General features: G+C 35.9%; 1 protein-coding gene across 3 annotated transcripts in view; it reads right to left on the minus strand.

The window, feature by feature from the left end:
- The window catches only part of ARHGAP32 (Rho GTPase activating protein 32), a 192,540-nt gene that overhangs the window by 114,086 nt on the left and 60,550 nt on the right, over window positions 1-17,904 (minus strand). For 2 of the 3 annotated variants that reach the window (XM_065937396.1, XM_065937395.1), the window contains exons 1-2: window positions 11,151-11,266; window positions 1,974-2,082 (exon numbers count right to left, since the gene is read on the minus strand). In XM_065937396.1, coding sequence (XP_065793468.1) covers window positions 1,974-2,082; window positions 11,151-11,266 — 225 coding nt within the window. Of the gene's footprint in view, window positions 1-1,973; window positions 2,083-11,150; window positions 11,267-17,904 lie in introns of those variants that run through there. The other variant, XM_065937397.1, reaches the window with a different exon arrangement.

Genomic DNA, 17,904 nt, shown 5'->3' on the forward strand with positions numbered 1-17,904 from the left:
AAGGTTCCCAACTTTCTTTACTCTTACTTCCTCATTAAAATTAGTATAACTTTCTAGAGAAAGTGTAGTAAAATAGCAGTTCAAATCTCATTTATATCCTTTCATTCACTGTATACTTTCTGCACCCCTGCAATGTACTATTTATTGAGTATAATCATGTTTAAAGAAAACATAGACTTATAGCACTTGCCTTCAAGAAGTTTACACATAAAAAAATGAGTACCAATGTAAAAATAAAAGATATTAAAAACATATGATACAAACGGTAAATTCCATAGACAAACCAATGGGACTCCAGGAAACAGAATTCAGTCACTTTCCATGTATGCAGCATATGACATTTTAATACAGAGTAAATGAACTACCACACAACAAATATCACCTTTCTTCCCATTCAATAAACTCAATGTAGTTTATCAAAATATAGAAGAAAACTGTGAAAGATTTTTACATGTGAAAGATTTTATTCAATAAAAAGAATTTATTGAATAGCCTTTCAATGGCATGCTGGGACCTCCAGGGATTACTTGATTCAACAGGGAGGTGTGTGGGGCCTGTTTGTTTTGACTAGACTATTTCACATCTCTTAGAGTAGAAATTTGCAATGGAACATTATGCTAAAAGGAAAATATCAAGAGAAGAAACTAACAGAATTCTATAAATGCCTTATAAACAATGAATATGCTCAAGTAAAATCATATGCTAATAAAATGAAGTAAGTATTCGGCAATCGCTGAGTGAAAAGGCATTTTCAAAAATAAAATATGTAAAATCTTATCACAAACCTACAATGACAAATGAACATTTGCCTTCAATTTGGATAAGAATCACTAACTTTTAACTTTAATTAAGTAAAATGTTATTCTCCACAAAACAAATTTCATTGTTCTTATTGATGGATATGAATTACAAAGTTATAAAAGATTAAATGGATAACTCAAACTTATGGGGAAAAACTACACTGCAAAGGATTTTTCCACCTAACTATAAACAAACTAAAACTGCTTTTCCAGTATCTCAGTGAATGTAAACTCCATTCTTCAGGTTGATCAGTCAAAAAACTTGAAGTCATCCTTGACATCTCTATCTCATTCTCTATATTCATTCCTTAGCTTAAAAAAAAAAAGCTGGCTTTACTGTGAAACTATTGGTACATCCAGAGTTTAGCCATTTTTTATATCTACCATCCTGGTTCAAGCTACCATCATTGTCCATCTATTATAACAATCTTCCAACTGATCTCCTATCTCCTCCTCTTGTGCCTCCTTCTTTAGCCTACTCACATCAATGAGAGATTTCCTATAAAATTTTAAGCCAGATCATGTCACTTCTTGGCTAAAAATCATCCAACGTTCTCCCAGCTTACTCAGCATAAAAAACCAAAGTCCTCATATAATGGACTACAAGAAACCACTTCTCTGATCTCATCTTTTCCCAGTTCAGTTTCGGCCACATCCTACTCATGTTTCTTCCAACTTGCTTTTTAATTCTATGCCACAGCCTTTAACTTGTTCTTCCACTGCCTAAAATGATCTATTCCCAGGTAAACACACTCCCTCACACCCCTCAGGTGTCTGCTCCAATCTTAACTTCCCCTCGAGGCCATCTTGCTATCCTATATAGCGAGCAACCCTTCTTCAAACTGCGTTCCACCACTCGCGACCCCACCACTCTGCATTATTTCTACAATGGCATGTACCACCGCATGACATACTATACATTTAATTATTTGCTACGTCTCCTACCTAATTAAAATACAAGCTCCATAAAGGCAGGAAATGTGTGTGTTTTATTCACAGCTCTGCCCGAGAGTCTAGAATAGTGCCTTGAATAGATTATTTGCTCAACAGGTATTTCCTGAATAAATGAGTAAAGCAACAGCAAAAAATTTTATTTCTGTGAGTAATGCTTCCTCTGTTCCTTTTCTTTATGTAAGTAAAATATACATACACACATGCATAGAACTGATTTACCATTGCACTAAGTGTTTCCTCCCAGTCAGGCCGCTCTCGAGGGTGAACGTTTCTGTGGAGTTCTGGAACAAAATCATCCTCTTCAGAATGTACTGAGGACTTCATCTTCCTAGAGACCAAAACATGAAAGACTGTGATAAGAACTCCCATTTCTAAGAAAGCCTTCCAATGACTACAATCCAAAGGGTACGTCCAGACCTGGATATTTCCAATCCAAAGGAAAAAGAGAGAACACCACTTTCTTTAAATTGTGGGAACAAGCTTTACCAACTTGTTTTTTCCCCCATTAAAAAATTATTTGATTCTGACACACACTCATTTTATATTTTTTGAGATTCTTGTTCATAACATAAAAAACTATACTTGATAGTGTAAAAGTTCCAAGAGAAGTCTAAGAAACACACTGCTTGAGAAGTGACCTTAGGGGCTGCTTACTCACAAGCATATCTTTTCTTGATCTCTGGAGTAAATTCCAAGCAGCAATACTACTCTGCTTTTCTCTTTCATTCCCCACAGCCTTTGTTTCTGTTTATTTCTGGTTTTAGTCTATTTATGTCTGCTTGTGAAAGAACTGTATTTAAATTCTACTGAAGAGAAGAACATCTCTGAGATGCACCTGAAGTGGTCAGTTCGGTGTTCTGTTTAAGTTATAAAACTGAAGCTACAAGGTGGCTATGTGTCTGTAAGTGATAAAAGTTAGTATCTGTCATCATAGGGAGTTATACTTTCCTACCTTCAGAGCAAATTAATATATTAGATTGTAAAGTCCCTTAAAATATTAAAGCTCTGTTCCATCTGGTTTATATGGTCTATTAAGTGCTTACATAAATCTCATATTCCCAGAATTCCCAGAAAATAAAGAAACTGAACTTCTAACACTAACAGAGTTAGCTATGTTGGTGGTGAAAATGGACAGAGGTTTACTGAAGGCAGAGTTTTGGTGATTTCCAAATGAAAATGCCTGATAAAATTCTTAGTATGTACAATTTTATCATGCAAAAATCTAAAAAAGTATCAATAGGTATATAGCAAAAAATCTTCCTCCCTTCCCTGTCTCCAGTCTGCCCATTAAATTCCCCACTTTATATGTTCTTTCAGACTTTATGAATATATATATATTCATATATGTAATTTTTCATAAAGAATATATATATATTCATAAAGAATATATATTTTTCTTAAAGACTATATCCACAAAAAGCAAAGTATAAAAGCAATGCATAAATATACTACTCTTTGTGTAAAAAATAGGAGAATGACTTTATTCCTTCACCTCCACCCTACTCTTTACACCTGGGTCTCACGCGCACTGCAGGCAGATTCTTCACCATGAGAGCCCCCAGGGAAGCCCCCAGAACACTGGAATGGGCAGCCATTCCCTTCTCCAGGGAATCTTCCCGACCCAGGGATCAAACCATGGTCTCCCACATTGCAGGGAGATTATTTACTGCGTCACCAGGGAAGGCCATGTTGTTCAGTAGCCAAGTTGTGCTCAACTCTTCACAACCCCATGGACTGCAATACTTTTTACATAAAAACTATCATGTTTCACACTGTTGTGTAGTTTTCTAATATTTTCTGAAGGACTTTCCATATCAGTATATAAAGAGCTTCTTTGCTATTTTTACAATTGTGCAATATTCCACTGTGGAATATCATAGATATTCCATAATTTAACTCATCCATTACTAGTGAATTCTTCAATTATTTCCAATCTTTCACTATTACAAACTATACTACAAGTTTATAAGATGTCATCTCAAGATATGTTCAAGTATATATGAAAGACAAACACTCAATGATGAAAAAAAAATTCCTTTTATAAAGTAGCCCATTTTTCTGTTGGATTTTTGGTCTTTTTCTTATCTCTTTTTAAGTTCTTTAAAGACATTAGTTCTTCATTTGTAATATGAATTCCAAGTATTTTTAACAGGCTATCATTTGTCCTTGCTTATTTTGTTTTCTATAATGCAGATGTTTTATATTTTATGTAGCTGAATTTCACAACCCTGAGTTTTACATTTTAAGTCATTTCAAAATGCCATCCCTGATCCAAAACCTATTTTTTTTAAGCTTTCCCATGTTTTCTTTTGAATTTTTCGTGGTTTCATTTAATACATTGTACCTTCTTCAATCATTTGGAAATTATCCCTGGTATGAGGCAGGTCTCCAATTTTCCTTATTTTTCACAGATGCATATTCAGTTTTCCCCCCAAAGAATTCAATGAATAGTACATAATGTTCCCGTTGGCTTTGGAGAGGCCATCTTTACCATATCTTCCCACATATTAGGGTAAATTTCTAGGCTTCCCATTTCACCCCCTTATGCCCTCTATTCATACCAGTACCACAAGGTTTTAATCACTGAGACTTCATACCATAATATCTGGTTGCACTAATCCGCTTCCTATCCTTGCTTTGTTCTTCTCCCCAAAGTTTCTTGACTCAGTTATTTAGTCAAGGTCAATTTATTTCAAAACCAATTCACCTAGGTTTTTAAAAAAGCATTGTTATTATCATATTAACTTTATAATAAACTAACATCTTTATGATATTGACTATTATGTTATGAACAAGGTATATATCTTTTCTTTTGTTCCAAACTTCTATGTCCTTCAGCAATATTTTAAATTTTCTTCACATAGATCTTAGAGTTCCTTAGTAAGTTTGTTTCTGAGCATTTCATTTTTGTTGTTGCTCTTAAAAATGGCCCCTTTTCTTCCAACGTCTTCTAACTGGTTACTCTCGGATATACTGTTAGTAGCCCTGTTTTGCAAATGGGAAAACTGAAATGTATTAACACATCTCAGGCATTCCAGATGTGTTGGACCACTTTCTACTAGAAGATCCCACCTCCCAGCCTGAAGAGGACCCTGAAACAAGCAATTCTCACCTCTGGAGACCCACTGGACTGGGTGGCAGACACCAAGATCCTGCCTCACTGAATGCTCCCCTCAGAAGCTCTCCCTCAAAAGCCGTGAAAAAGGCTACCAGTGAACTTTCCATTCAAGACTGCATATACGTTAAGAAATAGAACTTTCCTTCTCTAAGTCTCTGAAAAGGCAGTAAGCCAAATAAAAGGAAAATACATCCTTAAAAGATTAACACTGGGTGGGATCAGCAGGCCAGAAATCTTCAACTTCTGGAAGACAAAGAAGCAAATGGGATCACACTGACAGGTAAACCAGTGGAGAATAACAGAGGTTCAAGGAGGCTATACTCCCACTTCTCCCCACAACAAAAGAGGTACTTGCCCCCAAGGAATTAATAAAAACTGGAAAATCACTCTGTAAATAAATTTAACAATCAATTAGGGGGACTAGGGCTATAACAAGGGTGTGTTCACCTAAAAAAAGAAAGGCAAAAGCTATATAGCATCATGGGACCACTGGAGAAAATCCGAAGTGGGGGTGGGGAGACAGAGACGGGCGATATTGACCTGAGCAGTAAAAAGCTACGATTCTTTCCATCAGAACAAACAGAACATGCATACTTAGCGCACAGGCTAAGTTAAAGTTAAAGCAGAGTTAAAGTTAAAGCAGAAAGACAATAACCTAAATCCATTATTATATAAATATTAAGTCAGTGATACATAAGAACAAGAACACTTAAAAATTACTTCTCCACTCAAACTGAATCTGAAAGATTAAAGAAAAAGATGAAATTAATGGCCTAAAGGAGAAGTATAAGAAATACCTCAAATCATAAAATCAAAATGTGAAGGTAAATTGGTCACCTAATGCAAAGAGCTGACTCATTGGAAAAGACCCTGATGCTGGGAAAGATGGAAGGCAGGAGGAGAAGGGAGCAACAGAGGATGAGATGGTTGGATGGCATCATCAACTCAATGGACATGAGTTTGAGCAAGCTCAGGGAGATAGTGAAGGACAGGGAAGCCTGGTGTGCTTCAGTCCATGGGGTCACAAACAGACATGACTTAGTGACTGAAAAACAACAATGACAGATACATCATGAAAGAAACACTGAGGTGATCAAATACGCAATAAACAGATTCCATGAGGAGAAAATTATTACTGATAAAAGAGGTAATAATTAAATTAATAATAAAATTCTAAAAATCTTTCCTAATATGAAGACTTAAGTCTACAGACTGAAAGTCACTGAGGTCCAATTGAAGACTTAATGACAAAATACACATAACTAAGAATAAAAAGATAATTTTACAAGCATTCTGAAAGAATAAGTTAAGGAAAAGAACAAAAAAATAGCAGTGAGTATATGCAAGAAATCAGAGTACATCACTCATAGAACTTATCTGAACAAAAGACTCAAGAAAATATCAACTAAGTAACAAATGGACCAGAACAGACACATTAAGATGGAATATGATTAAAAAGGAGAGGAAACAATGACACATATAACTAAATCTGACTGAATGGCAAAACATAGTAAAATCATTTCAGTAAAACACTGGGCTTGGGAGTGGGGACAGAATTTGTTGTATCGTCGCTAAGTCATGTCTGACTCTTCGCGACCATGTGGACTATAGCCCAACAGGCTGCTCTGTCCATGGGATTTCCCAGGCAAGAATACTGGAGTGGGTTGCCATATCCTTCTTCAGGGGATCTTCCCGACCCAGGGATTGAACCTGCTTTGACTGCACTGCAGGGGGAAGGATTACCTAAGCCACCAGGTAAGCAGGGGCAAAATGGCGATAAAAGACTCATCAGAGATTAGGGGACTAAGAGAAGTACTCTAAAGACCTTATCTTAAAAGGAAGGGAAACAGGGAAGAAAGAGAGAGCTAAGATGAGGGGAAACAGCACATGGGAGTGAAAGAAACTGATTTGAAAATATGAGCACGTGGAAAGGAAGCTAATCACTAATGGAAAGTAAAAGTGTAACAGGCAACTTCTAACATTAACTATCTAGAAAGGCTTTCCTTGTTCTGATTGCAGTCTTCCCAGGTTTGTCGCTTTATATATATTTTTAAAGGATATTGACTGTACTACATTTATAAACAGAGCTTTAAGTGTTTCAAGGAATTTTAATTACTAAGTTTGAACGTGCAATTGACTGTTTGCGGGGGCTTAATGCTTAAGCTGAATCCAAAACTTAAGGAGAAATAAGATTTAAAATTTTTAACTTTAAATACACAACTTAATAATCAGGAACTCTGATATAGTTTTATAACTTTCTGTGCTTTCAGGCCCTTCTTATATATTAAAAAAAAAAAAAAAAAAAAAAAAAAAACCTCATACAGACAGATGTAAGAAAGGTTCACCCTGGATTCCATCCCAAAGAGTTTAATTAGTGAAATACCAAGAAAGTCTTGTACTAGCATGCTTCATGGTTAAGATAGACTCATTTCATCCATTAAAAAGGACAGCCTAATGACTAGACTCCAACACTGAACAAAATTTTCTGAGATTAAGCGATGTTCATATCAGACTCCGATTACCATTAAATTTACTCTTTATGTGATACTGATGAGATGACTTTGGGTGAAAGTTATAGCTCATATTGAAAGAATATTTCAGGGAGTAAATTATACCCCAGATGACATATCCAAAGTTACAGAGTAACAGAAATATCTTTTTTGGTTTTTTTGCAAAATGCACATTTTGGGGGGTGGGTATTGTACATAACAGATTATTAAGGGTGTGATGACTATGAAAAATCACAGAGTTTAAAATAGGTCTGGGTGTGATACTGATATATATGTCAATGATAAGCTGTTATTGCTACCTCTCTATGCTGGGATTCCTAAAATGAGAAATTTCTACAGAAGACAAAAGAACAGTAAGCATATTAAAAGCAAAGAACTGTGAGTTTCCAGAGGAAATTAGCCATTAAAATAGCCAACCTAAAAAATAAAATAAAATAAAATAGCCATTCTAGATCTGAAAGAAGATCTAGATCTGAAAGATCTGAAAGAACGAACATATTCCTTGTTACCTATTTGTACTGCTGCAAAATCTTTTAATTCAAAATCTTCTTTTACCTCATTTCAAATAAGGCAGAGAATGAATAAAGCAACCAACTAACCAACAATCAAATGCATGAACCATTTATTATTAGCTTTATGATGCTATAAACCAACAAACACATTTCAAAAAAGTTAAAATATGTACGCCAAATTATCTAGCTTAACTAGAGTCAGAAGCTTCTCTTCTTAAAAACAATTGTCTTATAATGGAGATAAAGTGAAGATCTGAGTGAGATCTGGGCATCTGTAGACTCTGATTTTTAAAGGTATGCAAGTTTTAAAAATGTGGTTTAATTATACACACATATCATCTCAGTAAATGTTTCAAACTCTATGTCATTGTCATACATACTAGGCTATGTATCTACAATAATGTGATACTAGAGAACACTAATCAAGGTCATATGATAAACCTTTCTGCCCTCAAATGCCAAAAAACTAGATCCTCTCATGATCGTGAGTCAGTAACAATTCCCAGGTGTCCTCCAGGTCATATCTTTAAAAGCTCACATTGTTGCATGCACTATTTCACTTTTATGTTGGCTACATAACTGATGTATCACCAGTGCTCAAAAATTCCTCAAAGAAGGAATCTCAGAACTGAGAAATAAGCTGTTGCTTCTTAAAGGTTGTTATTTACTAGAAAATAACATTTAGCAACAGATATAAAAATTTTTTTTATCAAACTGAAGTCTTTTACTTTCAAAATTAGTTACACTTATCTACACATACTGACAATATGGTTTATGTGGCTGTCTGAGCTACAATTTCCTCATTTGGAAAATGGGAAATAACAATACCTACTTGTTAATTGGCTATACTCCAAAACAAAATTTTAAAAGTTTTTAAAAAATGCAAAAAAAAAAAGAATGAATTTTAAATCTAATACATAAGTTATTCGGAGAAAAAGAATAGTATACAATCTTCTGCCCTTTTTCTGAGTGTGTGCATGCATGGAAATTAGACTGTAATCATAACAACATTTTAGTTAATGTATATCAGCACAGATTTTAAAGAAACAGGTAAAACATTTCTGTACTTTTTAACTATTAAACTGATTTTACAAAAACAACTGTCACACACAACACTGAGTTTACCATTGCTTTTCTCAAGGTTACAGCTACAACTCCCAGTATCCAACCCTCACCTTCAACACCCACACACATTTTTTCTGCAAGGCATCTCAGCTGGAACACCAGGGTGAACACTATGCAAGCACTCTGCTGCGCATTTCCTCATGTCTGACTGCTGAATAGGTGAAAAACAATACATGAAACGTGGCCTTGCCTTGATCTCTGTCACCATTACAAATAAAATAAGATCAAATCTCAAAGACATACTTGGTTTGGGAGAGTCATGATGACAATCAGATATGAAATAATATTGTCAACAGGACAAATGCCCTATGTATCAGGGTTTCCTAAAACAATGCACCACCTAACTCAGTTTCTCGGGAATGAAAATGTGGTCCCATGCTCCTAAGGAGAAGAAAAACTCAGGCCTACACAGATGACCTGTCAAAAGAAAACCCCAGACTGCCTCCTGTTGCCTCGCAAGTAAATGGAGGATCCTGGAACCCAGTCCATCACAACAAGGACCAGGCTGTCTCCTCCTTTGACAAACAGGCCGAAATAACTTCCACGATTTTAACACTAGGCCAAACAGTTCTCACACAATAAATACCTTATTCCCACCGACTGTTCATGACACACAGATCACATTTAAAACTACAGAATATGCGATGTGAAACATGAGCACACCTTGGGAGCAGCTGAGGCCAGTGAGAAAGGCTAAAATAAAAACCATAGAGAGAATGAGAAAGTTGATACAAAAAGGAATTTCACATGCTAATGAAATGTTCATTTTCAAACTTTCACACTTTGAACACTGTGAATTATTCTTTAAACTTTAAAACATACTTCCTATTCATTTTAACCCACACTCAATTTGTTAATCAGTGGTTATCAAGAGTTCCTAACATTCAGTGTGATATATGTGAAGTGTTAGGCATTGTTCAGTCATGTCCGACTCTTGGCAAGCTCATGGACTGTGGCCCCCTGTCTGCTCTGTCCATGGAATTCTCCAGGCTACAATACCACTCCCTTCTCCAGAGGATCTACCCAGGGTCAGAACCCAGGTCTCCCGCATCACAGGCAAACTCTTTACAGAATGAGCCACTAGGGAAGCCCCAATAGACAATCTCGTCTGTCATTTAACCTAGACTTTAAAAGTAAAATCTGTGAATAAAGAAATCCACTGAGGAAGGAAAGGACTCTTTTTCGAACACTAAAGACAAGATCTGATGAAAATAATGATCCGGTCTCCTACCCAACTACCCATAGATAAAACTGTAAAAGGTGTTTTAATTGCCCATGTGGGTGGCAGTGATAATATGTAGTACAAACTTCTTCGAGGGTTTTTTTTTTTTTAGTATCTCCAAAAGAATTAATTTGTTACACCTGTTGAAAAAGAAAAGCCAGAATAAGGCCTCCTAAAATTTATAACAGCACAACAAAATTAACACGCAAATGGTACTGTGTGTACAAGCAGGGTGAGACCTCTTTCTTCACTAATGCACTGAACTTGGAGAGCTGCTTAATCAGGTGGCCGTCCCAAACACTTCATTTATGAAGATACAATTAGAGATCATACCTGGGGCAGGTGGGAGAAGGAGAGCTATAAGGTAAGTGAAATATAAGGTCAGAGGCTTTGATCCATGAAATAATTAATCTGGACATAACCAAAATGTTTCGTACATAAGAATAAGGGAACAAAAGCAGCCAGTCGCAGACACACACACACACACACACACACACGAACATATTCCAAGGAAAAAGAGGAAGAAAAATCTCTTAGATTCAGATGCAAGTCACTTCTGTTAGGCGCAAATCAGATACAGGAAGGGGTAATAGTTCATTATGAGTCTCTACCTGAAATTCCTGAAATGCTACTACAAAACCTGTCTAACACCTTCTCCTCCTGGTGTTCTAACAAGTCATTTAAAATGCCTTTTACAAGCTCAGGGCAAGTTGTGGAATGAGGAATGCTACATACCCAACTAGAAACCCGTCCTCTTCAGCTCCAAATCTTCCCCCAGAGAAAAGAAACCTTACTGAAAGGAGGTTAAAACAAAAAGGATGGGAGGGTTGGGGAGCACAGGGGAGCGAGGTGGAGAGAGGGACAAAGGTGAGACAGACAGAAAGAACGGACTGTGAATTCCGTATTTACCTGAAATGCTCTTCCCCTTCTCCCTCTTCACTGCCAGTCTCCTGGGTTATAACTTCCGAATCCAACCAAAACACACTGTCATCTCCCAATGTGCTACCCTCACTTTCGGGCTCCATCGTGTATCTTAGAAGTTTAAACCTCAAGGCATGGGCAAAAACAGAGCAGTGTCCAGGTTGTTCAGCTCTACTGATGTACACACAGGTATGTGGCCGGGGCGCCAGTAATAACGTGATCATGCCGGGCCACAGGCTATTACGTGCAAGGTTAATTACAGCTGAGGCAAAGACAGGAAGTCCCAGGAAGCACCCTCAATGTGTCAGACTGCTACACCTGGGACACCGGACCCCTCCCACTGCTGCCGGCTGCATGACCTACATGGCCAAACACACGACCCAAATGCAGGGGAGTTTGCACCAATTCCTAGTCACTTAATAATTATTTCTCTCTTCTCAAGATTTCTAGCTATTAAGTTAAAATTAGAATTTTTCAAGATTCAGACTTTTCTTATCTATGTCCTTTTTCTACCTGACTTTATTATTTAATTTTTATTAGATAAAGTAGACCTGAAAAGCATTGTGAACCAATTCAACATAATTAAAATTTATACAATTTTCACACAACAGTAGGATACAAAGTCTATTCACATTCTCCTTAAATTGAAATACAGCTGATTTACAATGTCCTGTTAGTTTCAGGTGTATAGCACAGTGATTCAGTTATACGTATGTGTGTGAGTGTGTGTGTCTGAGTATTCTTTTTCAAGCTCTTTTCCCTTATAGGCTATTATAAAATTATTGAGAATAGTTCCCTGTGCTATACAGTAGGTGTTGGTTATCTATTTTATATAGTAGGGTGTATATGTCAATCTCAACCTCCTAATTTATCCCTCCCCCCCTGTTTTTCTCCTTTGGTAACTATAAATTTTTTTTCTGTGTGTCTACTTCAATTTTGTAAATAAGTCCACTTGTATTTCTTTTTTTAGATATAAGCAATACCATATGACATTTGTCTCTGTCTGACTTCCTTCACTCGGTATGATCATCTCTAGGTCTATCCACGTTGCTGCAAATGGCATTACTTCTTTTAACTTAAGCTGAGTAATATTCCATTATATATATGTACCACATCTTCTTTATCCATTCATCAGTCAATGGACATTCCAATTGCTTCCATGTCTTGGCTATTGTAAATAGTGCTATGAACAATGCGGTGCATGTATCTTTTTTAATTATAGTTTTCTCCAGATATATGCCCAGGAGTGGCACTACAGGATCATATGGAAACTCTACTTGCAGTCTTTTAAGGAACTTCCAGACTGTTCTCCATAGTAGCTGTACCAATTTACAATCCCACCAACCAACCAGGCAGGAGGATTCCTTTTTCTCCACACCCTCTCCAGCATTTATTATTTGTAGACTTTTTGATGATGGCCATTCTGACCAGAGTAAAGTGATACCTACCTCATTATAGTTTTGATTTGCATTTCTCTAATAATTAATTAGTGATGTCAGGCATTTTTTCACATGGCTGTTGGCCATCTACATGTCTTCTTTGCAGAAATATCTAGTTAGGTCTTCTGCCCATTTTTTGATTGGGTTGTGTTTTTTTTTAATATTGAGCTGTATGAGCTACTTGTGTATTTTATAAATTAATCCTTTGTCAGTTGCATCATTTGCAAATATTTTCTCCCATTCTGTAAGTTGTCTTTTCATTTGTTTATGATTTCCTCCATAAGAGGAGGAAACAAGAATATCAGAGACATACAGGTTTCCTCCATAAAGGAGATAAGTACATACAATGGAGAAAAGACAGTCTCTTCAATAAGTGGTGCTGGTAAAACATTCTCTAACATAGTATACAAAAAAAAGCTCAAAATGGATTAAGGACCTAAATGTAAGATGGACACTATAAAACCTTTAGAGGAAAACATGGAACACTTTCTGATATCTTTTTAAATTCACCTTCTAGAGTAATGGAAACAAAACAACAAAAAAAACAAATGTGACCTAATTAAACTTAGAAGTTCTATCTCTGACTTAAGAAAGGTAAACATAAAATTAGATTGTGCTGGACCCAGCACAATGAAAGGCACAGTTATATATCTCAGAGTTAAGGAGGACCACAATATACAGAGAAGATAAGCAAGGTCTAGGGACTTGCCCATCTTCATGCCTTCTAATATAACACCCATCTTTCCTTCCCTTCAATAATAACTTCCATATACACTTTTGCTCAAGTATCCAAAGTGGGACACAACAGCCGGGCCTGTCCATGGCTTTTTAAAGGAAAAAAAAAAGTAAGTGTCATAAATAGAAAGGTGCTGACAATTACAGAAACAGAAGCATGCAACATTTTTACAAATAAAGACGCTTAGAGGAGCAGTAAAATGACTCACTGGGAAATGAGTGAAAAGTACAGCATCTCCAAAACCAGCACAACTGTTACTTAAAAAACAGCTATGCTGGTACCAACCTGGTACCAACCTTGTATGGGTATCTGCCTTTTACTAACAAGCCTGATTTTGCACTAAATCTGACCAGATAAAAGTTTAAAAGGCATCTACTGGGATACCCTTGAATTTTCATATTGGAAAATAAAGGAAATGAACCATAGAGCTGACTTTGTTTATAAGGTACCTTTCCTTTCCATGAAACTATAACTTATACTACGTGTTACTATTTTAATTTTGTTGCTCCAAAAACTATGTAGTTTTAATCTACTGACCACGTTAGTCATTCCAAAGAAATAGTGAGGAGATGGAATTAAAGTTAACCCCTTCCTCATTTCATCCACTGAAATTAATTCCCAATGGATCAAAGATTTAAATGTAAAGATAAAACCAAAAGAGAAAATCTGGGAAATCTTTGGATCACTTCACTGTGAGGAAGTCCTTTCAAAATATGACTTTAAGAAGCCTTAAAACCACAAAAGACTGATACATTTTACTACATACAAATTTAAAAATCTTTCCTAACCAAAAAAAGTCTTTAATTATGAATAAAGTCAAATGTAATTAATTAAGTAAAAATATTTGGAACCTATCACAATGGGTTAATTTCTTTAATATATATATATAAAAGGTGCCTATAAATCTTTAAAATTCAACAACCAAAAGATAAACAGGCAAAAAGCACAAGCAGAATAATAACAGAAAGACATGAAAGAATCATAAAAACATAATAAAACTTATTTACTTCACTCAATAAAAATGAAAAAGAAAAACACAATAAGATCCCTTTTTAGTCTATCAGGCATAGATGTTTTAAAGTTTTAACAAGCTGTTAGGAAGAAGATGTGGGAAAATGAATATACACTGTTGGTGGGAATACACACTGGTATAACCCCTGTGCAGGGCAATTTGGCAAAAAATCATGTGCTTTCATAGATCCTATTTATCTTTCCTTCTAATCATTTATTTTACTCTTTCGCTCTCACGGTTCATTTACGTCCCTTCCTCAAGCACTTTCAAACATGAAAAAGGACACTGTAAGCAGCATTTGCACACCAAACACCATGGGCAGTCTGGCTAACTTGAGAGCATCAGGAAGCCTCCTCTCCCAGTCCTGCTGTCACATCAGATGCCCACCTCTCCACCCCGCGCCCCTGCTGCAGGGACAGCCTCCTCTCCTCCCAAGCTGACTTACGCACCAAGCAGTCATTCAAGACTTGTTCTCACAGTGCTGACTATGATATCAGAAGCTTTAAAAAAAAAATGGGCTTAAATTCAGATCAACATGTGGTCGTTCTTCTCTGTTGTCTACTTTGGTAGCTTAGGAATATCTAGCAAAAATCAAAGATAGAGGCAGGAAAGAAAGCAAGCAGAGTGGGACCCGTGGCCACCACAGGTTGAGAGGGCCGTTCTTACAGACCATAGCGGGGATTTAACCCTTTTTCCTGATTGGTTTAAAATCTGACCAGACTCCACTCCCACTGCAAGCTTTTCAGAGCACAAGTCCCTGACCTAAATCCCAAAAGTCACCATCAGTAGTTTAGAACCAGCTGATTCTTCATCTTCTACTGACCAACAGGCAAAGAAGTTGAGGGAAAGAGAAGCTCCCATTCCTACAGGAACGGGAAAAGCATTCTTAGCAACAGTGTAAGAATCCCAAAGTATAACGCATTTTTTTTCCAAGAGAAAAACAATTTAAAGATATAAATCCATTAAAATGTAGAATGAATACATAGTAGAAGAATGGTTGATAATGGATGACATTTGAACATTATATATGGCACTTTTTACATTACAGGAAAATCTTCAGTCACTGAAAATATCTTAGAAGGATTCTTGTTCAATTTTTCTAATGCAATTATTTGATACATATGTATACACTACAGTCAGACACTTCACATTTAGAATACATAATTTTCTGAAGAGCCATGTGGTATATCTATTGTAGAGTCATATCTGTGAAGCATTCTGTAGACAAGCTTTGTCTACTTGGCTAGGAAATGGAACATTTCATGTTAGAGAAGATTTTGCTTATTAGAAACACATATTTAGAGAGAGCGCTAACTCTGAACTGTTCAAAAGAACTAAATGAAATTTCCCCCAAAAATGGCTACCTGAATATGTCATCACAAAAATATATTCATGAAAAAAAAAAAGTTTTATTTCAAAAAGTTGACTATAAAACCTAGAAGAAAAAAAGTTTTCAATAGAACTGGAAGTAAAAAAAAAGAAAAAATAGAACTGGAAGTATCAATATTTTGAAGTCAGACATAGACTCATATCTCAACCATGTTGTTCACAAATCCTGTGGTTTGGGGAGAGTAACTTAAATTGAGTTTCAGTTTGGTGATCTCTAAAAGAGTAATGACAACCCTGTAAGGTTAATGTATGGATCAAAAATAATGTATGTAATAAAATTATCATATTGCACAGTATAGATAAGACCCCCCCCCAAGAAATGACAGCCATCCTTTTCATCATCATCACTGAAGCCATAAAAATGTTTTCATCACTGTGACTATACAAACACTGAAGAATAAGATATCTCAATCTTCAAACATTTGGCTTAACTCTGTAATTTTTACCATTATTTAAAAGAGACTAGTAATTTAGTAAGTAAAAGGAAATCAAACTCAACTAAATTAAGAGGTTGTTTTCTAATTACCTGAATCCCTTTACTGAATGTGAAGAATGCAAAATCAAAAATCAGAACTAAAAGCTCATATTAGCCCCTCATGCATTACAAAGTAAGTGCATATAAAATTAGATCTTAAGTCAATTCAGCATGATACTTTCAATCTTCTTAATAAGTGATATTAGGCGGAAATTTCACAAGTATATGAAAAGCTCTCTCAAAACTCAAGTGAAATGGTCTATCATTTTAAATTAAGTTCTACATCTTTATCCAAATAAGCAAAGATTAAAGGCATACTTTCTGGTATTCAAGTTTTAAATATATACATATATAAAATGTTCATTATAAATGTAGAAAATTACTTTCAATAAATATAATCTCAGGCTATGCTTTCACTGAATCACTCAGTTTAGTTCAGTTCAGTCGCTCAGTCGTGTCTGACTCTTTGCGACCCCATGAATCACACAGCACACGAGGCCTCCCTGTCCATCACCAACTCCTGGAGTCCACCCAAACCCATGTCCATCGAGTCGATGATGCCATCCAGTCATCTCATCCTCTGTCATCCCCTTCTCCTCCTGCCCCCAATCCCTCCCAGCATCAGGGTCTTTTCCAAGGAGTCAACTCTTCCCCTGAGGTGGCCAAAGTACTGGAGTTTCAGCTTCAGCATCAGTCCTTCCAATGAACACCCAGGACTGATCTCCTTTAGGATAGACTGGTTGGATCTCCTTGCAGTCCCAGGGACTCTCAAGAGTCTTCTCCAACACCACAATTCAAAAGCATCAATTTTTCAGGGCTCAGCTTTCTTCACAGTCCAACTCTCACATCCATACATGACCACTGGAAAAACCATAGCCTTGACTAGATGGACCTTTGTTGGCAAAGTAATGTCTCTGCTTTTTAATATGCTCTCTAGGTTGGTCATAACTTTCCTTCCAAGAAGTAAGCATCTTTTAATTTCATGACTGCAATCACCATGTGCAGTGATTTTGGAGCCCAAAAAATAAAATCTGAATCACTACCTACCATCAACTATTACATATTCTAGAATCATCTCATATAAATAATATTGGTTGAAGAAAAATACTTCAACATGACAGGCTATCTAACTAGACTCCTTCAATGCAATTTTTAACCACTGTATTTGTTTGGAATCAGTAACTATAAAAAAATTTTTTAATATGATTCCATTGTAAGAAAAATCATATTTTCAATACAAACACATATAGAAAAAGAGTTTGGTAATCTACACAACAAAAGACTGTGGGCAATTATTACTTTCATCTTTAAATTTATCCACAGTGTTTAATTTTTAATATAAAAATGTATTAGCTATTTCAGTTTTTAGTTTTAAGTAAATTAACTTCATGAATTAAAAGATATACTCTAGTTTCTTCTTTTGAATAGTTGAAGGCTAAGTTTCCATCTCAACATATCATAGATATCAATGAATATAATGAAAAGATATAATGATAAAAACTACATTTTATGCTGTCTCAAGCAGTATTTGCAAAATAATAAAACTGTCTTTAAGTGTCAATTCACAACCTTCAAGTTATATCACTATGCCTTTGCTGTGATAAGCAGAAACCAAACTAACTTGATGTTTACTTGGTGAATTGATACACAATTCGTTAAGCAATCATTTCACTATTACAAGTAGCACTGAA

Source organism: Muntiacus reevesi, chromosome 5, assembly GCF_963930625.1.
Source record: "Muntiacus reevesi chromosome 5, mMunRee1.1, whole genome shotgun sequence".
NCBI lineage: Eukaryota > Metazoa > Chordata > Mammalia > Artiodactyla > Cervidae > Muntiacus > Muntiacus reevesi.